The sequence below is a fragment of the Aedes aegypti genome, chromosome 1 (assembly GCF_002204515.2).
Source record: "Aedes aegypti strain LVP_AGWG chromosome 1, AaegL5.0 Primary Assembly, whole genome shotgun sequence".
In the NCBI taxonomy this organism is placed as follows: Eukaryota; Metazoa; Arthropoda; class Insecta; order Diptera; family Culicidae; genus Aedes; species Aedes aegypti.
The window spans coordinates 19014138-19039009 of NC_035107.1; the positions used below are offsets into that span (position 1 = coordinate 19014138).

The following is a 24872-nucleotide window of genomic DNA, read 5'->3' on the forward strand; positions in this document are numbered from 1 at the left end:
TCCGAAGAAATTTCCGGAGCATTCCTGGTAGAATTTTTGAAACAAATCCTGGAGTAATCCTTGGAGAAAATTCTGGAAGAATCCCAGTACAGATTTAACTGGAGGAACCTAGGAAGGAATCACTGGAGACAATCCTGCAGGAACTATTTGCGAAATCTCTAGAGGAATCCCTGTAGGTATTTTCTGGCAGGAATTGTTGGAGGTATTGCTGTAGCTCCTTCGGAACCGGTCTAAAATGTATCAAATTTGAAGAATTTGAACAAAAGTTCTTCCTCGATGAATCTCTGGCAAAAGCCCTAGTGGAAACTTTTTTTTTTCCTGGAGGATTTCAGGAGGATATCCTGGAGATATTTCGAGAGGAATTTTTGAAGGTTTCTCTGGACGTTTTCCTGAAGGAAGTTCTGAAGCCCCTTTTAAAGAGGTCACAAAATTGCGATTACTGTCAAAAATTAAAATTCGTCTCGTCAGCAATAAATGTCGTATTTCGTCAGCGATAAATGTCGTATTACTTATACATAAACAAAACATAAAATATGACTTGAGAATGATGTCGATTTCCTGTATTATTTTTTTTAGTTTGGCCGTAACGGAAATGGTATTCATTGAAGCTAAAAGAACGAAAATCGGTTCAAAAATAGATTTTTAAGAGTGTTTCAAAGTCATGGAACATTTTTGACCCTTAATGCGTAATATGTAACTTTTTTCATAATAAGGAAAGTTAAACAAACATTCGAGAAGCTTTTTTCGAAATTCGAAAAAAACTCTACGACGTTCGATGTGTTTGCTTTTGCTAGAATTCATAGTTAAAAGAAATTTTTGCTTCGAAATATTGAAATTTAAATTTTGATGTTTTGTTTTATATAATTATAAATTGAATACATACAGTATTGGACAAAACATTTGCAACTTTTTCGATTTTCTATACAAAATTGTGGATCGATTTGAATGAAATTTTTACTTCACGTCAGATATAACTTGAATTTTAACATATTTACATTGTCTAAATCTACAACTTTGCTGAAGACATCATAATGATATTCCTTCAACTTTTTAGGTTACATAAATTATAAAAAAATCACATAAATTATAAAGAAAAATCTCTCAAAAATATATGTTAAAATTCAAGTTATATCTGACGCGCTGTGAAAATTTCATTCAAATTGGTTCACAAATAATTGAGATATGAGCCTCCAAAGTTGGCCATTTTGTATGGAAAATCGAAAAAGTTGCAAATGTTTTGTCCAATACTGTAAGAATGCGAAAAGTTTTCACACATATACAAATATTTTTGCTTAAGAAATTCTGAATATTATAAGATTTGAAACTCTATTTCATAAACCTTATAAATTATTATCGTCTTCATAAATGTTTGTTTTATTTTTCTTATTTTATAAAAAAGTGGTCATTTAGTAAGAGAAAATCGTGTTAACAATTGATTTCAAAAATTGAATTCCATTTTGAGTGTTTATTTTTTTTTTATTTTAATTTTGAAAACTTGATGAGTTTGAATAGATATTTTAAGATTTTTGTAAAAGAAATTCAAAGTTCTTCTTTGAATGGTTCATTTTTTTTCCAAAATTAGAAGAGCATTCAATGACATTTAAAAACATTATTTGATTTTGAAAATTGTTAACGAACCTACAATTATTATCAGCGAGTTTTCGTAACCAAAGTGAAAAAACTACAAAACATGTTATAAATTTACGTTCAATAAGCTTTATTTATGTAAGTCAAATGTTAGCTATCAAAACCATAGTAAAACCAAAAATGTCACTAGAATCAACTTCCAGTGATTATTAGTATATTCTTGGCATTACGTCCCAATTATAATAAAGCCTGCTTCTTAGCTAGTGTTCTAAAACCACTTTTGCAGGAAAGAAGCAATTTCTGCATCCGGCGAACCCAATGGATGTACAGCCATAAATAGTCGGATCTCTTTCGAATATACACCTGATTCTGTTTTTGCACGGATTTTTTTTACACGGCCGTGCAAAAAAAGTTTCCATACATTTTTTTCCGCCAAAACCTTATTTTTGCATGAAACGTCGAGTTCAAAATTTCAAAAATCGTAATAGTGTTTCGATTTTTGAAATTTTGAAATGAAAACTTTTTTTGCAAAAACAGAATCTGGTGTAATGTAGAACTGACCATCAAACCAATCAAACCTATCTGAATAACAAGTGCATACTGTACACCTCATTCTAATGAAAAGCTTTGCAGGGCTGCTCGTTAGCCAATCACCATTTCCTGTTTGAAATTCAGCACCACACTCCAAAAATCCAACAATCCAAAACACTTCTACTGTACTGTATTGAAAGAAACCACCACCGCCGCAATTCAACCCGAACTTACATAATGAACCGCACTGGTCGGATTGTAATTGTACACGATTACGCCGTTCTCCTCGCCGACTGGCCGCGGCTGGAGTTCCTTCCCCGTCGGTTGATAGTACGGCTCGGGCGTCTCCGGTGCATAGTTGATGTGGTAAACCCGCTCCTCCTGAACCTACCGGGTGGGAAAAGCAAGAAAAGAAGTGAGAGGAATATTAGTATCGATAAAAATTAAGTTATCTTTAGAATGATGGAGAGAAGTGGTCTCGCCGAAGGACCGAGATTCTAATGAAGCAACCCATTATGACACAGGGCTGGTAGCAAGTCTCTTTTTTCGTAGAATTTCAATCCAAATTCGTAGTATTTCAATCGCAATTCGTAGAATTTCAATCGAAATTCCTAGAAATTCAATCGAAATTTCTAGAATTATAATTGTAATTTGTAGAACTTCAATCGAATTTCGTAGAACTTCAACCGATATTCGTAGATTTTCAAGCGAAATTTATAGAATTTCAAGCGAAATTCGTAGAAATTCAAACAAATTTCGTAGAATTTCAAACAAAATTCGTAGAATTTCAAACGAATTTTGTAGAATTTCAAACGAATTTTGTAGAATTTCAAACGAAATTCGTAGAATTGTAAACGGAATTCGTAGAATTTTAAACGAAATTCGTAGAATTTTAGACGAAATTCGTAGAACTTCAAACGAAATTCGTAGAATTTCAGACGAAATTCAAGAGTTTCAGACAAAATTCGTAGAATTTCAGACGAAATTCGTAGAATTTCAGACGAAATTCGTAGAATTTCAGACGAAATTCGTAGAATTTCAGACGAAATTCGTAGAATTTCAGACGAAATTCGTAGAATTTCAGATGAAATTCGTAGAATTTCAGATGAAATTCGTAGAATGTCAGACGAAATTCGTAGAATGTCAGACGAAATTCGTAGAATTTCAGACGAAATTCGTAGAATTTCAGACGAAATTCGTAGAATTTCAGACGAAATTCGTAGAATTTCAGACGAAATTCGTAGAATTTCAGACGAAATTCGTAGAATTTCAGACGAAATTCGTAGAATTTCAGACGAAATTCGTAGAATTTCAGACGAAATTCGTAGAATTTCAGACGAAATTCGTAGAATTTCAGACGAAATTCGTAGAATTTCAGACGAAATTCGTAGAATTTCAGACGAAATTCGTAGAATTTCAGACGAAATTCGTAGAATTTCAGACGAAATTCGTAGAATTTCAGACGAAATTCGTAGAATTTCAGACGAAATTCGTAGAATTTCAGACGAAATTCGTAGAATTTCAGACGAAATTCGTAGAATTTCAGACGAAATTCTTAGAATTTCAAACGAAATTCTTAGAATTTCAAACGAAATTCTTAGAATTTCAAACGAAATTCTTAGAATTTCAAACGAAATTCGTAGAATTTCAAACGAAATTTATAGAATTTCAAACCAAATTCTTAGAATTTCAAACGAAATTCTTAGAATTTCAAACGAAATTCGTAGAATTTCAATCGATTTTTTTCACAGAATTTCAAATGAAATTCATAGAATTTCTATTTCTTAAGAAATGTCTGGTCTAATGGTTCTTGTTTGAATTTTATTTTTTATTTTTGTTGGCTCCTGTAAGCCCCTTTTTTCTGGTTCCTTCAAGTCTCGTTTTGTTCTCTAAATTCAGCCTTCTAAATTCCCATTTTTAAGACACTCAGAGTCGCTCCCCTCCGTGATCATGACTTAAGTTTGGTACCAGGAGGCCAGGGAACGGCTCCAAGAAGGAACTCATTTGCATAGAAGAAGTGTCGAGAGTTCGATCAACTTTCGCCGGCACCGGTTTTATAAATAGAGCCTCTCCTAGGTCCTCGCGCAGTTCCGAGGATGGAACCGATTGCAGCCGTCCGATAAGGAAAACTTGGAAAAACTATTCAGCCAATTTCCAGCGGTCTTGGCTTATAGTGTATAGCAACAAGCGCACTTTTCGTGAGGAGATTGATTGGGTATCCGATTATTTGACTTTTACTGGTTTGCTAGCATTGGTGATGATGATGATGATGATGATGATGGGAACGTCAGTCAACCTCAGCACTGCCAAAGGTGGGGTTTCTTCCACGTCAATACCGCTAGTGACGTCACGCACTTCAGTTGGTAGCAGGAAATCGAATAATTAACTCCCTTTTTTTGGTCGTTCTAATTGTAGAGACATTTGATTTACGACTGTCGATAAAATGAACCTGGAGCTGTGCTTTCGCTGCTTGAAGATTGCCATTGCATCTTGGCGTGTTCGATGGAGAGTGTTGTTCGTATTTACACAGGTTCAAAATGCTTTCATGTAGTAAATTTTAAGCTATATTAGATTCTAAGTTTAAAGGTGGATTAATTTTTTTACATAACAATTTATTTTTAATGCATTTTACAATTATCTTTTAAGGACGAAGATGTTTGAGTTCAAAGATGGCCTTCACAATGGTAATTTTTCTTACTAATCGAAATCACCGTTGATGACGACATCTGAGTACATCATCGAATTCATCATACACTTGTTTTGGGTCCTTTTTTATTGTCCAATTGCGGGCAATGAGAAAGCGGACTCGCCAACCTATGATCAATTGGTAACGAAAGATCTCAATTAATAACTGTGGAAATACTAATAAGATGACTAATATGAGAAGCAGGCTCTGTCTTAGTGGGATGTAACGCCAGAAATAAGAAACATGTATACAAAGGTCAAGAAAAAACATGTAGCGTTCGTCGCCATAAATCATACCAACATTAAAAATGCTAATTGCTCATTTCTCGTACATTACTGTCTCAATGAATGTCACCTTCACGAGCTAAGCCATCCTAAAAAAAATGATACACACAACCCACCATCCACAACGCAACCGCAACAATCTTCCAATCGTACCTAGTGGTAAAACATTTCTAATTACCAACAGCTGATGCTGTTTGGTACATCCACGAGATCACTATCTTCAGGATTTTTTTTGTTGTGACATTCTCCAATGCCACCGTCCGACGGGAAAAACTCAAAACAAACACACTTCGCCTGGCATTTAATTTCGCTTCCATCCAACCAAATCCAATTCGCTGAATTCAGCGTGCAGCAAACACAAAATAGCGTCATCAATTCACCTTCCCCTATTGGATTCGTGGCTTATCATATGGTATGTGTCGAAAATTTGAAAAATCGTTACGCTTAATCTTGGTTCCAAGAACGCTTCTGTCTCTTTCATGTCTTCTGTCTCTTATATCTCTTTTGTCTTTTCTATCTCTTCTGTTTCTTCTGTCTCTTCAGATTCTTCTGTCTCTTATTTCTCTTCTGTCTCTTCTGTCCCTTGTTTCTTTTCTGTCCCTTCAGCCTTTTCTGTTTCTTCTGTCTCTCCTGCCCTTTCGTATCTTCTGTCTTTTCTGTCTGTTCCGTCTCTTCTTTCTCTTCTGTTTCTACTGTATCTTCTGTCTCTTATATCTCTTCTCTTATATCTCTTCTGTCTTCTGAATTCTGTTCTCTGTAGAGTCCCATCAGTTCGAACTTTGAAGTGTCATACACTTTAATATTTTTACGAGCATTATTTTTACGACAATCCAATGAAGACGTTCCTCTAGTTGCAATAAATGAAACATATTTCTGTCGTTAGATTGCAGCACTGTTCCATTAGAGAAGTTCATTATTTATTTATTTTTAGTCAACAGGTAAAATGGTCACCCCAATGACAAAATTCTTAAAGCTAAGACAAAAAATGACGAATTCAAAATGTTACTAACATAAGACACGTCTAAAGTTACACTTATTTCTTTCACGCGATACATAAAAGTCAAATACAAAATAACACTGATTGAATAAACGCGACATGCTTCGGACTGGTTCGTGTAGGCCATAATCAAGAATCAAATTAATTTCAATATATTGGAACCACAACAAGATAGTAATTTGTGTGTTCAATAATGATAGATGGGATAACTGCTACTATCAAAAGCCATATAAAGTAGGGGAAGTGTACCAGTTTTGGCCACCCTAAGGAAAAATATTGTTTATACATAAATCAAACGACCTTTGGTTACTGTCAATACATTAAATGAAAGCTTGCAATCCATGCTCAGCAAGGAAAATATAAAAACTAATCAGAAACTTTGTTTTTGTATTAAAAATGAGGGTGGCGAATACTGGATCACTTCACTGCGTAGTTATGGAATGCGATTTTGGCTCTCCCAAAGACCCCCTTTGGACACTGTTACATTTTTTGCGATGTTTTAGAGGGAATTAAAATATATTAAGGTGAAAAATGTAAAGGAGTCACAGAAAAGTATATAATTAAATCCAATCCTACTTGAGCCCCTACTGTTATTCTGAATCAATCCGAAGCAGCTGTCAAATCAACATTTGTTATCACAAATTAAGTCGCATAAGGTTACAGATTAGTTCGCAATTAAATTTATACCTCCTCATTGTGTGCCATTTTTCACCATGTCAAATGTGCTCGCACGCTATGTCTGAGCCAGACGATTATTAAAATCGAATGTACATCGGATTTTTCTCGCTAGAGATCAGTATTTGGTCTATATTTTCATAATCAGAAGGTTTAAAAATATTCCATCGGTGATTTTTTTTCCATACATTTTGAAAAGAACGGAAATTCTTCAGGAAACGGGGTTTTCATGGGTTTTAGTGTGAAAAGTAGCTAAAAAGTGGAAAAAATAAAAAATAAATCGATGGAATATTTTAAAACCTTCCGATTATGACACTATAATCGAAATACTGAACACTAGCAACAAGAAACCCGATGTGCATTTATAATTTATAATCGTCTTGTTCTGACATAGCGTGGCCCGTTTTTCGCCTCCACTTTTGTACGTATAAGGCCTCTTTGCGACATTTTATAGTGAAACTTTGCACATAAAACCAACGCATAGAGCAAAAGGTGACTTCGTCATGCGTACATTTTGGTTGACTGGGATTTAAATGTTTTTCAGCAATCAAAGTTGCTAGTTTTGAATATTTAGTAATTCTTTTTTTTTTGGATGACACTTAATGCCTTTTTAAAATAGCTGAACATTTAAATAGAACACTGCAAGCAAACGAGCTGAAGGCGGCGTTTGACAGTTCAGAGGGATTGTTTACAAGTTTTTGGTGCAGAAATCTCAAAACTATTTTTCGCTTGAACTTCAATCAAATTGAAGTTGAAAGATTTTTTCACTAAAGTTTGATAACATGTATCATTTTGAACCGGTTTTTGCAACAGTTTTTACACATAATTTCGAAATTCTAACACCTTGCATACTATCCCGTTAAAAATAGATTAACAGGATTGTTTCCATATTTTCATGGGTTATACTATTCGGGATATTCCTCTTCTAATATTAGTTTTGAACAGTGCTGCCAGCTTCCAAAAAATGTTGTTTAACATATAAACTAAATGATAGAGACTTGAATAACAGATAATTTTAATTTATTGTACTTTATCGATTTTACTTCAGGGCACATTCTCAAATCTCATAACAAACAAAAAATAAATTCCAGATCCCAAATTCGAATGTTTGGGTTGAAATATAAGATTTTGATTACACTCAAAATTTGTTTTACCCAAGAATACTCGAAAAACTCTTTATTGAATCTGTTCTTTTATAAATAAAATAGACGACCCGGAAACATGTAGTTTTTTCTACACGGATTTGATTGTAGAAGCCCAGCACACATGTTTGGGCAGAAATATAAATTTTTGATTACACTCAAAACATTTTCAATTGAAAAACTACAGAAAATTTCAGTTTTTAACAGTGTTTGCCTATAAAGTAAAATTCAAAGCAATACCCGGAGGTTTTCTCAACTAGAAAATATGATTGTACTACTTTTCCGCGAATGTCGTTTCCCCGAATGTCGGTTCCCCGAACGCCAGTTCCCCGAACGATCCGTTTCCCCGAATTCCATTCCCCCGAATGACCCGTTTCCCCAAAAAGTGGAGCAATTCAAATAGTCGCAAAAAATAGTTTTGAGTGGCAGGATGGTGAATAGAAAGAACGATAAGCAATAAAAAGAAGGAGGTATTTGGTCAGTCTCGGCTATACACATGTTGCCAAAAATGCTGAGGACGGTGAAACTCGTAAGAACCGGCAATTAAATAAAGAAGGGTGCATATCAGATGACCAGTACGTTCACCATCCTAAAATGTATAAATATTTGACAATCTTTTCGGGGAAGTGGGTTATTCGGGGAAACGGGATATTCGGGGAAACGACATTCGGGGAAAAGCAGCACAACCAAAAAACATGACTGCTGGAATGCATTGAATATGTTTGTGCAGAAATATATATTTTTAATTGTACTCTGCTAAAACCCCATTTTTTAATTATTTGCCGATAAATAAAAATTTAATGCGATGATATCTTGTTTTGTCGCCATAAATTTTATTCTAGAAGTCTGGTGAACATGTTTGTCAGGAAATTGAAATTTTTGAGTGCATCAAAGACTTATTTTACCTCAAAAACCACGAAAATCCCTTTTTGAAACTTTTTGTCTGCGAATCAAAAATTGAAAACAATTATTTCGACTTCCACGTTTTACGACAAATGATCCGGAGAAAGTTTAAATCCGTTTTCTTTTCATTTCTTGACGAATAATGATAATGTATGTATTTGTATTTTCATCGTGGATTGTATTTTTGTTTGTAACTGGTAATAATTGTAAAACTAGAATAAGTTATACATCTTTGGGACCTGTTTTGTCTATTGATATCATTTAATTCATCCCTCTACCGGCGGCCTCATTTTTTACCACATAAAAAAAATATTGTAACTGCAATAACTTTTGTTTTTCGATATTTTTGCACCATTTTTTCACAAGCCTTCAAAAAACTCCTCTATTATTAGAAACTGTGTCAATATTGATCATTGGTCACGGGGTTTTGAAGATATTTGGATGTTCTTTGGGGGACCAACATTCCTTATGTACAAATTCTTTAGCCGTCATTTTGTTTTTAGTCAATTTTTCAAGAAACTACAATGTGGGATATACAATGTTAGGTTATAAGAAACTTTTCTAAAAATAAATCATGAAAATCGGTTGAGTTGCCGTCAAGGAATCGTAAAATTACACAGTGATGTTTTTTTTTGAAGATTTCAAGATCTTTATACGGCCAGATTGGTGCCAGAAACAAACATGTTCATAACTCCAAAACTGTTGCACCAATTTGCTTCATTTAAAAAAAAATGTGTGGTTTTATTTCTGTTTTGACACGTTGACTAGACTTCAATTAATGTTTTGTCGAAAAAATACATGATATTATCTATTATTTTTGATTTACAGGCAAGCAGTTTAAAACAAATAAGATTTTATGTAGTTTTAATATAAAATGAATTTCTAAGTGTTTGCAAAATTTATATTTCTGCTCAATGTCTAGAAGGTATAAACGGAGAAATCAGACTACCCAAAAAAAAGTTCTTTATACCCAAATTTGGGTAAACTACATGTAGTTTTTACCCACGGTTGGGTTGTGTTGCCTCTCTAGCAACGGCACTGTTGTCAAAACAAAGAGAGAGATGCACTCCCCGTCGAAGTTTGAGGGAAGAAGTCAAATTTGGGTTGGCTTATTCCATCGAACTTCGAGTTTACATAATTTTAAGTTGCTTTAACACACTACGCAGACTTCGAAGGCTAACTCTGCGTAGATTTTTTTGCACTGAGTTGTTTTTTTTTTGCTCTCGTCAAATGAAAACTACCTAATGATAGGTAGGTATATGCCAGTTAATCAAAATTTAGGGTTATCGCACGGAAAAGCCGAATTGAGTCAAAAGAAGTCAAAGTTGGATTGATTTGTGGCTTCGTGTAGACTTCTAGAACGAAATTCATATATATAAAAAATTGTCATCGCTTCAAGTTTGGACCCACTAGCAAATAATTTAAAATAATGAGGGTTTTCTCATTTTAAAGCAAAAAATATTTTGAGTGTAATCTTAAATTTTCATTTTACCTCAAACATGTTCACAGAACTTTTATAAGCAAATTAATGCCAAAAAAATGTGCTTTCGCTTTGATTCTATATTTAGAGGCTAACAAGTTTAAAACTATAGTTTCTTGAAGTTTTTTAAGCAAAAAACTAAAAAGAATGTAACTGTTGTTCTTCTACAATCAAATTTATTTTTTCCTCTCAAATATGTTCACTGAATTTCTACAATTTCTACATGCCAAAAATATATGCCGTTGCTTTATATTTATTATACTATTATATGTATATTTATTTAAAGCCAGAGAGATTCAAAACCTACGTTTGGTAAAAAAAAAATGTAATAAAAAATTTCTATGTCTGCTCAAATATGTTCACTAGACTTTTATAAGCAAATTTATACCAAAAAAGCTAGATATAAACGCTATGAGTATTGATTTACAAGCAAACAGGTTGGAAGCCTTAAGTGTTTCGTAGGTTTTTGAGAAAAAAAAAACAATTTTGAGTGATTGATCGACCCAAAAATGTTTATTGGTCTACTGCAGTCAAATTGATGTCAATGAAACTACATGCCATCGCTTTGAATTGTGTTTATATTAGTTTAAAATAAAGAGTATTCATTATTATTTTTCTAGTGAAATATATTTGGAGTGTAACCAAGAACTCTATTTCTGCTAAAACATTTGCACTGCTCTACAATAACTTTCTTGTCGAAAAAACTATATGTAATCACACAAAATTTTGTTTTATTGCTGAATGTATTTTTTAAAACTATAGGAAGTGTCTAATCTAAACAACTTTGGGCAGACGCATTCGATTAGAGCCAATTAAAATGGACGTTGATCTTGAATGATGCTCGATTCCATTGCTGAAAAAAAAATCGAAAACGCTTCGAAAACAACAGAGATATGCATTGTAAAAGTTGAACTTCGAATTTTTCAGGGGGTTGGATGTATTGAAACACATTTGATCATGCTGTAGCGCCACGTGGTGAGTGAAATCCGAAATTAAAATCCACTGAGTTTGAAGATATCAGGTATATGAACAAACATAATATCATTATATGTTGTGTTATTTTCAAGCTATTTGCGCTAATCATTGTCCCAAATTGAGGACACTGGGCGTTCGGTACATCTGTCCTCAAAATAGGACGCTGGACGTTTTAATGGACCAGTGTTGCCATCTCCAAAAATAATTGTATATCGCTTTATCTATCGCAATGAATAAAATAAAAATCATACTACATGTTTGCTGAACCTGACAGAAAATTCAATTTATTGGACTTTTCGACTTAACTTTAGCAGTGTTGCCAAATAATTTTGAATCCTACATAAGAAAAAAAGGGTTAAACAGGAAGCTTATTCCTACATTGCTAAACATTGTATTTCGTTTTCTCACTATAAATTTGAGATTTCGAACTTATAACAATTCTTTTTCAGCAATGTTGCCAGTTACATGAAGATTTGGCATGCAACACCTACACAGTTCGAACGAAACGTGTAAATTTCTGAGACATATAATGCACATAATTGGAGCGTGAAATATCATGGATATTTACATGATATGTCATGTAAACTTCAATTATATGTCATGTAATCTAGCTTGATCCTAAGTGATTACATGACATATAACATATTTTTACATGGTTTCAGAATTAAATTTACATGACGCCGTGTTTACATGGCATAAATGAAGTTTACATGACGTGTAATCTTCATTATTTTTAACTGTGTACTACAGCTTTGTAGAATATTCGTATCGTTATCATTCAATTTAATTGATACTTGAATCATATTATTTGGTCATTTGGTAAAAATAGAACAGTGTTGGCATCTAAAGTCAGAATTGGAAAACATGAATGGCCATTCTGAAGAGTTCTCAAACCATGCTTCAAATTTACCGAATATCTTGGATAAGAGGTGGGAGTGTATGTTTTTATGAAAACTATACAGTAGACTTTGACTAATATGAAAGAACTTCATACTGAAATTGTGGAATTGAACTATATAACCTACTATTTTAGATATTTTTCTCAAATGTCAAACTTTTTGTGAATACGCTTCATTTTGATGAAGTCAAATCATGTTGAAAATTAACCTGTAACAGTAATATTTATATTATTCTTAAACAAACTTAGAAAGCGTATATCGATACCTTCAAGCAATCCATTAAATGTTTTCTACATTCAACGCGTCGAAAATTTTCGAAAATTCCAATACCTTTCTTAGTCCTCCGTCATAAAGGCCAAATTTCGCACACGAGCCGGCGCCCGCGCTTCTCGCAAAATCGAGCCGTCGTCGTCGGCATCATTGCACACGGCCGGACCGGATTTAGCTTTTCAAAACAAACACAACTTTCCGCTTTCCGAGACTACCCATCCGCGTGGCCGCGTGCCGTCCTGATACCTCGGCCGAAATTCGGAGCTGTGATGTTCGATTTAACGACCACCCTCTAGGAAAATCGGCAGCAGTCGGCGGCAGCGGTCAGCTGGGAACCGTAAACAAAACCGATGCAAAAAGCAACAGCCCGTGTTCATTTCGCACTGAAAATTAAAATACGTGCGGTAAATCGGCTATAATTTCGGTAATAATTTGGTTAGTGTGCCGAATTCGGCAATTTCGATGGAAACGCGTGGTCTATTTTGTTCCAAGTAACCATTAAGCACGATAATAGCTTTATATGAGCATATAATTCTTAGTGCCATTATAATACCTGTATGCATTTCTAATGCTGATTTGTTGCTGATTATTGGTGCTTATGATAAATATGAATTGAAATCAATTTGCGGTTCGGCTCCTACCTGGCACTCGATCGGCCATCTGGGGGCCTGCTGGGGGCAGTCATAGTCCCGTTCCTTCGGCAGTGCGAAAAGTTCCCGCGGTTCCTTGAGGCGAGCGATCGGCCGGAGCGTCTTCGAGTCGGTGTTGACCTCCAGCTGGTTGGTCTTGAGGCTGTTCGAGAGGAAACTGCCGAGGTAGCCGGCTGGAACAATGAGGGAGAAAAGGATACAATACATTAGATACATACATTAACAAATGTTTTAGTTGAATAACGGAAGAAGTTGGTTTTGATCTTTCGATTGAAAAATGACTGCTGAATTGATTGGTGGATGTCTCGTTTATCAGAGCCATCGTTCTAGTGGAAGAATCCTTGCAGTGAACCCTGGTAGTGCTTTTCAAGTTCTTCCAGAATATTTTAACAAATTTCTTAACCAAGAGCTTCTGAAGATTTTTCCAGTGATTTCTAGATCTACAGCTTCTTTCATGAAAACATTAAGTGCTTCCTCTAGTAAACTCTGTTAAAATTTCTCTAGGAATTCGTTCAACAATTCTCGCAGAATGTGGTGCAGAAATTTCTCCAGCAATTTCTCAAGGGATACTCTAAAGAGTTCCTCCAGAATTCGCTCCAACAAAAACCTTCAGTCCCACGGAAGCATGCAGCAGATTCAACGGATCGTTTTTTTTTTCACCCGCACGATTCGTTTTTTTTCATCCGCGCAACGCGAACCGGACACAATTGATCAGGATTTCGTCACTCGTCCACAAAGGAGCAGGCAACAGACTCAACGGACCAATCACTACTCTTCTACACCCATAACAAAGCCCAATGCAAAAACTGTTTAATGTAGATGCATATACAGAAAATGTAAAATTTCAATACACATACTGGAACAAAATTGTACAATATTTGAAGATCTGTATTGAAATCTTGCAGCCACTGGTTGTATATTCAACATAACATAGAAAATAGTGTGCTAAAGCAAGCGCATCTGACGTTCAATACAGTGATCGTTTTTTTTACTTTAAACTAGGTTTAGAAACAGCAGCAGAATAAATATCGTCAAAAAAAGTCAAAATTCAATTTAGCGTGAGAGCTATTTAAGGATGGAGAGATAAACTACCTACAGGTTTAAAAGCCCGCAAATTAAATAAAAAATAAGTCTTTACAGTTCCACCAGACTTTTTATAGGAACTTAGACAGAAATTCAAGAATTGTTCCAGAAAAGCTATTTTAAACTAGTGGTCCTGGCAAACTTTATCGTGCCATCAAGCAGGCTGTTGTAAAATGTCATGTACAAGATTACATAATCCCTTCTCCCATTTTCCCGAATATTTCGTAAACTGTCCCAAACTTCTTCCTCGCACGATTACGTCGCACCCCTTGTCGAGTGCAACAGAGGAATACTTTCTTTTTTCAAAGACACTCGAAATTCATTCCTGACGAAAAGTTTTCCGGACTGAAGCGGGAATCGAACCCACATTCCTTGATTCAATGCAGTTAAATGCTTGGCAACACTAATCACATGGCCACAAATCCCACAGACCTATACTTACGTCAATCCGTTCATCCGTTCTCATCTCATTTCGTGTCATTCAAGCACCACTCCATTTTTATTTATATAGAAGATAGATACTGTGCATATGCAGAATTCCTAGCCGTTTTTTAAGTGATTTTCTATCCACATTAAGTATATACCCAAGTAGTTATCGAACTGAATCAGTTCGCAGTGTATATACAAAGAATGTACACGGACATGCCATACACAGCTAAAAATAGTTGTAAATTTAAGTTTATTTTCATGCACAAATTTGGAGCATCACATAACACCTATATTTCAACGACCAATCCATTATTTTTCTATCGAATTCACTTTAAATTTACACGATCATGTAATATTCAAGCATTTTTAGTTGAAAATTGAATGTATATTCATTGGAGTTTACATGACACTGCAATAATGCACGAATTTGATTTATTTTTACAGTAGACTTCAGTTTACACTACAGTATGGCCCATAAAAAAATGCAAAAATTGTTTGAACGTGAATATAGCATCCACAAGCGTTTTTTCATTGTTTTTGATAGTGAATGTAATTTCTGATTATTGTTGTATATTCTGACACAACTTCGCTATCCAGGACAATTTTTGTCGTATTTTTCTAACTGTCCTAAATAATGTAATAAAGCAAATAAGTTCAAAGGTTATGTCCACCCAAAGCTAGAAACAGCGTCTGATTGTCGTATACTCTGGTAATAAACTTTCCACCTTCAAAAATGACACTTTATTGTTGAAAATTTTAGTTTGTTTGGTATCAGAGGATGGAGGAGTTCTTAGATAACGTGTTTTTCATGGTCACAATAAAATATTTTGCCAGGGTCATAGTTTTGAGGGCATTTGCGTCTTATAGGTTTGATATGCCTTTATTTTTTGTTAAGGTTGAATAAAAACAAAATACGGAGGCCTATAACAGATTTTTGAGGATGGAATTTGTTCTTTCGGTTAGAGACAACTTATATCAATACTAGCTCAAAGGTTTTGAGCAAAACGGAGCCGCTTATCACACTTATACGAAGGTTTAATCAAAGCTCTCCAAAATGAGCCGTATTTTCGAAAATATGTTTAAGTCTCAAATTACCCAGGTATAAACCAATTCTATCATTCGATATGGGCGTATTCTGAAGACAAGGCCTGTGAAGAATCCCACGCCATCGTTGATGTTTAGAAGCTTTCATCAATCAGATATTGAACTCAACGTCCGCATGATAAAATTTGAAGGTATGCTTCCAATTCCTTTCTGGTAAGGTGAAAGTAACAGATAAAAATCATATCCAAAGTGAAAAACTGCGTCTAAATAGATTAAACAATACGAGTTATGAATAATATTTAGTTTCATTCACATTTTCTATGTAAAAACTATCATAAAACATGATATGACGATTTTCGCATTTTTTATGGGCCATACTGTACATTGAAATTTGAATATTTTTTTTCTGTGTACTTCATATCTATCAGGAGAATAGAGATAAAATTCTCTCGGAACTTTTGAGGACATTTTTGTTACTATATCAGCAAACTTGTATGTTGAAACTAGACTAAATTTACAACATTAAATTTCTCCTGTGCAAAGTATAACGCATGTACTTTATTCTCTTTTGTTATATTAGTAGAAGGTTGAAAGTCTTTTCATTACACTTCACATGTATCTTCCGGAATCTATTTGATTTTTCTACAAAAATTTCATTTTTGTCGGTACGATGTCTAAAACATTGAAAATGGGGGTGAGATTGGGTCAAGGAAGAACGATGCTTAATGAAATCACAAGTCTATTTTTTTTTGTTTTACGGTGCCATGTGTACTCTTTCTTCATTAAAATGTGTTTATTCTATCTAAATACAGCATCTCTGAATCATCAAACAAGTCTAGTTGAGGATCCCGTGCATTGAATAACAATGCAACACATTTTGACAACTTCTCAAACCAGCAACTGTTCTTCGTGCTCGACAACATCGTAATATTTTATCAAAGGTTTTTTTTTTTTATTTAATTATTTATTAGTGTTTTCATATTATAGAAACAACTCACGGAAGTATGAATGAGTTGGATCGCTGAAATACCGGGATTATGACGTCAACATCTGCCAAAAATGTATTGATCGTGGAATGTCGCACCGAAATTTAACTACTTGCAAAGGTTTAAAATAATTACTGTTTCTATAAACTTTTGAGCAAACTGAATAGGCTTTATGGCAATGGAAATGTAACTGTAAAGACAATTTGAGGGGAAAAACAAGAAAATTTGTGTAAACTTGACGATAAATGCTGGGTTTACATATTTTTTCTCATAGCTTTTCAATGTTTTGCTATAATCGTTCCTTAAAGTAGGTTTATTATACTTGTGAAACATCTTTGATGTCTTTTCGTCTTTTTGCATCAATATTTTTCAGCTGTGAATGGTTTTGCAGCCATATTCTCAATAACAAGTTATTTCAATTACAGTGACCCAATGTCTCCCCCTCTATGGGGTGAGATTGGGTCATTTTTCATTCACGTATTGCGCCGCAGTGAATAAATATTTGTCTATAATTTTTTGGACAGTTGTTTAAGTAGCATCAAAGAACATACACACCAAGTTTGAAGTTTATTGGAGTTAAATTGAGAAAGTTATTCAATAAATAAATCGTACATATCCCATTTTGACCCATTCTCACCCCCAACGACGGTAGCTCAAATGAACAACACATCTTTAAAAGAAAATATTTGTGGCAAAACGTTTCAACGGTTCAATATAAATTCTAATTTTGGAAATGTACATCAAAAACACCGTCTATTATAGAGAAAAGGGAAAAGGAGATTGGGCAAAAATGTATGGAGTTTGGTCCCGGAATGTACACGGATGACTCATATATCATTTGAAAGATCTAAATGAGACAAGAAAAAGTTGATATGGGGCCAAAAATATTCGTCGTGGGAGAAAAAAGTTACGGGTGCTGGAATGATGTACAATGGGGTATGTTTTGGACAGTTTTTCATTAAATGATATTTTCTTGCGCCAATGTTATCGAGTTCGTGCGTACGTTAATGCTTTTGTATGTTTTTATTTTAATTGACAATATATCAAAACTGTAGTGATTTGTCTCAGACTACAGGAGGTTTTGAGTTGCTGTAATGTAAATACTTAAAACATACGAAGAGAAAAAATGAAGATATAGCAATGTGCGTTTGAGAAACACGTCACTTTAGGTAACAGAACACAAGTATCAAATCGTGTTATCCTTTTTCAGTGTTCTAGCAATATGTTTGTATAAACTGGCAGTTTACTCAGGAAGTAATTTCCAGACTATATCCGATTTAACATTCCAGTGGTTGCGTTGTTGCATTCTGTACTACACTTGTAGAAATACCTCGCTTGTCGTGCACAGCTGTACCGTGCTTATTTAGCAGAAGAAATCCGCGTGACAGTTACCACACTTCTATCTTCGATATCAATACATCATACTATCGTGCTATTACTACTCAGAGAAGGAGATCATTTGAACTGGAAGTAACTATAGTGTTTGCTGCCAAAAAACTGCTAATAATCCGAACAGAACCATTTCAGTTTGCTATCAATAGACATTGGCGACGCCTGAGCACATGTGCCTCCACAAATGCTTCGCTAAGAACGCTAAATACTCATGAGGATATCAATAATGTGAATGTTCAGAAGTAATAATAATCATTCCAGAGTTGCATGTCACACTTGAACTGGGAACAGCTTTCATCGTGATGAACGACATGCAAAAACATGAGATCAAATGGTGGTCGATCAACAAAAGAATGTACAGGTTGAGGATCAACGGTCGATCAACGGCACTGATGATGGCAAAAACGCAGCTGGAACGCAAGTAGGACCGCCACCCAAGCTTCCGCGTCAAGATCATTATAGGGTTTAGAACGCCAAGATGAGGAATTGAGATGGACGATTGGGAAGATCAGTGCTCTCCGACTGGCGAACATGAATGTCCTACGCTTGATTGTTTTGCCACCTCCAAGAATTTGTTAATTCGTAGAACCTTCTTCCAAGATAACATCTCTTAGCATTATAACTGGCGTTCACCACAGCAAACGGAATCTCGAACCGATCAGGTATTGGGTGATGGCTTGCACATCTCCGACATAATCAACGGCAGAACCTATCGTCTGCTAACATTTACTCTGCCCACTATCCGATAATTTTTAAATTGCGCTTAAAACTTCCTGTCGTTAACGACGAACAGTGCCGATGCCCGCTGCAGTAGACGGATGTCGCCACAGCATCGCTCCGCATCTCGAGCAAGTGTAACCGGAATAGGTTTTGCTTGTTAAAACCCTTCTTGGCTGTTGTACTACAGTAAAAGTAGCCACCAACTCACAGGTGAATCATTGTGCATCGAACGTAGTCTATGGTACGATTGTTTTGGCGAAGGGTGTAGAACTATTCTAGAGGATAAGAACGTGAAACACCTTACACAGAAGGGGAAGCAGCAGACCTGTGTTGATGGCACATGCACGGAGGTTCAAGGCAATGGGGAGCATTTCAACGTCAGAATGTTGGATAATAGCAGCCAACCAGATCCCACTTTGAGAGTATTTAAGGATGCCGTTCAATAACTCAAGAACAACACAGCAGTAGTTAAGGATGGTATATGAGTGGAACTCCTCAAGATGAGCCTGGAAAAGTTGGTCGCTTGTCTGAATCGGCTGACAGTAAGAATCTGGGAGATATAACAGCTGCAAGAAGAGTATAGCCAAGGGATTAAATACCCTATCTAAGGAAAACATAAGAGTCTATCTGTCTGTCCTTTTCCTCTATCTTTAATACTTGCATAGAGGTTATCAAGAGCTTGCACACAAGTTACTGGAGAGTAATAGACGGAGAGAGAGATAGGAGATGATATATGATATAGTATACTCATTAGAAAAAAAAATGTCATTAGGCTCCTCGGCTTTCGTATACCAACTCGTGAAACGATAATGATTGACATTCTAACTTAAGACTGGTAGGATAATGTAGTATAATGTGATACTGAACATCCAGGTATGCAAAATACAGCACGAGATGGTTTATACTAGCGAGCTAGATCGTCATTGATTTAAACACATGAAATCCTAAAACTACGCATTTGTTATTGATAAGTTCAAATGAGCATTTCAACCCACATTTCACGTTTTTTTATGCTGATGATGTTGTTCATTGAGGTAGAGCTGATGGTTTTATTAATATTTTTGCAATATCCGTTCTGAATAAATATGTTCTTTAGCAAAAACAATTATAGACAGTTCTCTTATAAGACACCACACACCTTTCTTTCACCACTGTTTCCCAATTGTTTTTTATCGAATAAGTCTGACTTTTTATTTGAATGTAAGTCGTAATATTACCTTATTGTGAACAAAACATATCATATAAGTCTGTTAAAAAAGCGTTAGGAATTGTGATTAGTATAATGTGGGCAGCAGGGTCTGGTACAATACTTTACTGAATATACATATTTATTTTATAACGATTTTTAATGTTATTACAGTCTAACATCACCATGTAATGTTTTCATCTCTGAATCAAAGTACTAATTCACTTCTTTAAAACATAGAGCTGCTAATCATCGTATAGGTGCAGAAAAAAATCTATGTTTTAATTTTTAATCGATAAAAAATATAGCAAAATAATAATATATTACATAGAAAATCCATCTCAAACTATGCGGAATAACTTTTTTCTCCCACGACGGATATTTTTGACCCCATACCAACTTTTTCTTGTCTCACTTAGATCTTTCAAATGACATATGAGTCATCTGTGTACATTCCGGGCCCAGATTTGCCCAATCTCCTTTGTTATTGAAATAATATTTTTTCCAGCATATCTAGGAAGGAGATCACGCCTTTGCCCCAAAAAAGTATATGTTAAATATTGGCAGGTTCTAAAATAATTATCATTCTAACAACACATCTGGCAAGAGTTGATAAAACAGCAAAATCTAAAAATGGTTCACAATTAGCTTTACTAAATAATAAAAATTAAAACAGTATAAATATAAAGAACAGCCTATATTTAAAAGAAGGCAAAATTTACAATTAATTCAATAGAAGAATTGACGCCAAAAATTATTGCGGCAATGACTGGTTCCCCCGAAAAGTGGTGACGAGAAAGAACGATAAACAGTCAAAAGAAGGAAGTATTCTGTCATTCTCGGCTATACACATGTTGGCAAAAATGCTGAGGACGGTAAAACTCGAAACAACCGCCAATTAAATAAAGAAGGGTGCATATTAGATGGTCAGTTCGTTCACCACCCTGAAATGTATTGAGTTACGACAATTATGGGTGCTAAAAATTTTTCGGGGTAGTGGGCTAGTCGAGGAAACGGGATATTCGGGGAACTGGCATTCGGGGAAACGACATTCGGGGAACAGTAGCACAACCCATCAAAGTAACTGCAGTAATCGATTTCTCTTTTCGCTGATAATTGCCGCCCTTTTGTCAGTTGTAAACAAAAATACTTAAAAAATATAGCTCCAAAGAACAGCCTATGCATAAAAGAAGGCTAAATTTACAATTAATTATTAAATTAAATTATTGAAATTTAAAATCAACAGTTTTCATACCTATAATTATGGTTACATCATATTTAGGAAAAAAATAGAACAATTAAAAGAAGGGTAAGTGAGTGCTAAATATATAAAAATCTTCAGTGCAAAAATTTGTTCCAATAGCGAAACTCGAAAGAAGAATTAATATTTGAAAGAAGGGTAATTTCTGGATAAATAATAAAATACGTTTGGCAATAACTTTCCTAATATGCTTAAATTTATTCAAGAGCGAATGATTGTTGAATAGAGTGCCGTTTTGTATCAACTGACAACAAAACAAGCCTTGTGTCATCAGAAAGATTCAATAGAAGCGTAAAAACGAAAATTGAGAAATTCTTGGTTTCAGACTCATTATGCCAAACGACCATTATGCCAAACAACCATCATGCCAAACGACTTTATGCCAAATGACCATTATGCCAAACGACTTTATGCCAAATGACCTACCACCGTAAAATACTGAATTATTCAAATAACTCTGATTTGAAAATCAGAAAATTTCTGCAAAAAAAACTTTCTTGTAAGTTGTAAAGTTACTTTTCAATGTGTACTATTCAAAATGGCGGCGACATGACTCAACAAGAGTTGTTTTTCAGGTTAAAACCCATCAAAATTACTTAATTGTAATATTGAATAGTACCAATTCTTCAACCAAATATTTTTTTTCCATCCTCATGCTCGATAAAAGTGTTGAACCACAAGCTTTCAGGTAGTGCATAACACTAGGGATTTTTAGTATTTTTTCGCTAAATTAAATGAAACAGGGAAATAGGCGAGGGAAACGTACCAGCCGTTTGAATTTAAATTAATCTGTGGATCTTCCAAGATCAGATAGTCAAAAACCAGAACAATTTCAACGAATTTGTCCAAATCAATCGCGTTGCTATTACCATAAAACCCTTCATCCAACACTTCACTGTTGTTTTTTTTCCTATGCGTGCAAACTATCAGGAATCCCTTTTTACTCTCAACAACGTTTTCTTATAAAAATAACGAAATTATCACTTTACTTTCTTGGAGGTGCGACTGTTATGTTAATGTTTGAGGTTATGGCTTTCTGTCTTAATTAAAACTCAAAAACGAATTTTCGCTAACATCTGACGTTTCACGCATGTATTGTGCCTTGGAAATCCGAATCGGGGAGTTCGAAGAAGAGGTCGCTGAAACGATGAAACCGGAGAAAGTGAAGCCAGGAAAAATGCTCGAGAAGGGAAAGCGCAAGCGAAAATCCGTTTTTAGGTTTTATTTAAAACTGAAAGCCATAACCTCAAACATATGCGCTTTACTACGCATTTTTATCTTTATTTCCCGGCCAAAATGCAAATCCTAGTCCTTGCTTCTTCAACCTAGAGAGCTAAACAGAAAATAAAAGATTAGAAAACAAATAGTTGAATTCGGCTCCATTGCTTTTCTTTTGTCAAAATCATTCTCGGCAAATGGATAGATAGATAGATATCTTCATTTAAGAGATTTGCAGCCCGAGGCTGGCTCATCTCTTCTCGGCAACTGGAAAAACCGACACTTATCACTTTTAACAAGGTTCAAAATGTAACAGGGACTAATAAAAGTTCCTTTGATTACTATAACATCCCCATAACGCACCACGAAAAAGTAATAGGCTAGAAACCATCCTTCACAGCTTCTTTATTATCCTTAACCTCCTCGGGGGCTGGTTGGTTTCTATCGTTCACAGTGCTGACGTAGTCACTTCCTCCATTGTGTAAACCCACATTACCTACACTCTCTGCACCATTCAAATGCTTATCTAAGCACTGATTCCACCTTTCGACCGTCTCTCGTTTGCTTGTCAAGATGCTCCTTATCAATGCTCCTTTTGCCTGCATATCTCTGCTGAGCCTTTTTGGGGTGCGTTGAACTTCTGATAGAACTTCCTCCGTTTAATATAGGGGAACTGGTGGTATAATGAACACCCTAAGCAATTTTCATGTTTTCTTACTTATGAAGCTGTCAGATTCTTTTTCAATTGCCCATAATTGAAGATGGATGTTTATGCAATGTAACAAGTTGAAATATTGTGATGGAAATAGAATTTTATCAACATTATTATAATATTGAAAATTTCTTTCCACAGAGTCAATGTTCCAAACATGTGGGTAAAATGAACATATACATGATACATGAACAGCATGATTCTCGGCATCTAGTACAAGATCAATGCATATCTCACAGACATTCCGGAATCTATGGAACGTTTAGCCGTGACCATTTGGATGGCTCTTTGTATTTTGTTTTGTATTTTCTCCGGAAAACTCTTGGCATCAGAAATGGAATTCGGTAGTATTCGTCCTGCCATGGTGTTCATATTTCCCCCAACTTGAGTGGTTCATTTTACCCCCCAAAAATTAACATATTCAAAACATTTGTTCTAAGAATTTAGAAGATAAAAATACTTTCCATTACCGTCCACTTTAAAGATATGGTGTGCTACGCAGTTCAATAGACTTTTGATGATTTTAGTCATAAAAACCTTAAATTCCACGAGTGAAAATTTACATCATATAAGAAAACAGAGATGCTTACTTTGTTTTTGTTTACTTTTCCAGCTTTTGACAGTTCTCGATCGCTCTAGAGTTGTCGAAATAGTTTCTAAGTCTGAGCATAATGGATGGTGCTATGTTTTGCATAGATTTATATCATAATTACCGTAAAACAAAAACCTATTCATTTTACCCACAGTTCCCCTACCGGACTATGTTCTCGCTTTCTTAGATGAAATGTGTTCAATTTAATGAAATAACTCAGATGATAACTGCAGATAGAAAGCACTAACTAATAATTTGATTGTTTTTCTTTTTTTTTTTTTTTTGGCTCGATAAAAGTCTTATGGTTACCTATAACTCTGAGATAAAAAGGACTATTCGAAGGCCTGTTTCGGTAGATACCTATCCAACACACTACAAATAAAGTTGGCCTGCGTTGGTTGCGTTGCGAGCAACGAATCAGATGACAGCTTGAGACTAACAAACACCCTAAGCAGTGCCGTATTTGGGCTTCAGGGGCCCGGGGTCAGATCTCTTGAAGGGGGCCCTTGGTAAAATATGAGCGGGATACGCTAAGCATAGGAAAATTTAGTACCTATTATGAAAATAAATATCTAAAAAACTCAAAAATAAATGATGTTACTCGAATTTGACTATGTCTACATCACTTCGTGAATATTGCGTAGAATAAATCATCTATATAACAAACTTGAAAACTCTTACATAATAGATTATGAGATTGAATTTTGACTGAATCGTTCTCAATCAAATCCTAAATTAAAAATGTTTCAGTTAAAATCAAGACTACTTGATTCATCGAAACTTGAATAGCAATAGCATACATTATATTATTTTTTTTTTCAATTTTGCTGCAGATATTTCCATTTCATGGACGTTAAAGTCGTTATTGAAGCAATAAGCAAATAAATTATTTCATTTTATTATGTAGATATTTTCCGATTTCTTTCCCTTCTCGTTAGAAAAAAATATCCTATCGCGACTGGATAAAACAATATGCTTTTAAACACTCAATTAGATTTTTCTAATGATACAGGATCAAACGATTGTCTTGCTTTGCTTCAATCAGATATTCAACTATTTTTAGGATGATAGTGTTGTCTAATAACACAGAACACCTAGATATAAGAAATTAATGTAATGTTTGGAATATATGAAGCCTTCTTCAAGACTGATGTCTTGATCCTTTGCTTT

At 34.8% G+C, this 24872-nt stretch overlaps 2 protein-coding genes across 2 annotated transcripts in view; one reads left to right on the top strand and one right to left on the bottom strand.

Annotated features, from left to right (window-relative positions):
• Window positions 1-24872, top strand: part of LOC5568128 (probable glutamine-dependent NAD(+) synthetase) — a 380498-nt gene that overhangs the window by 109210 nt on the left and 246416 nt on the right. The window lies entirely within an intron of this gene.
• Window positions 1-24872, bottom strand: part of LOC5565478 — a 157858-nt gene that overhangs the window by 92578 nt on the left and 40408 nt on the right. The window contains exons 2-3 of the mRNA XM_021837247.1: window positions 13071-13252; window positions 2353-2505 (exon numbers count right to left, since the gene is read on the bottom strand). Coding sequence (XP_021692939.1) covers window positions 2353-2505; window positions 13071-13089 — 172 coding nt within the window. The 5' untranslated portion in view covers window positions 13090-13252. The remainder of the gene's footprint in view (window positions 1-2352; window positions 2506-13070; window positions 13253-24872) is intronic.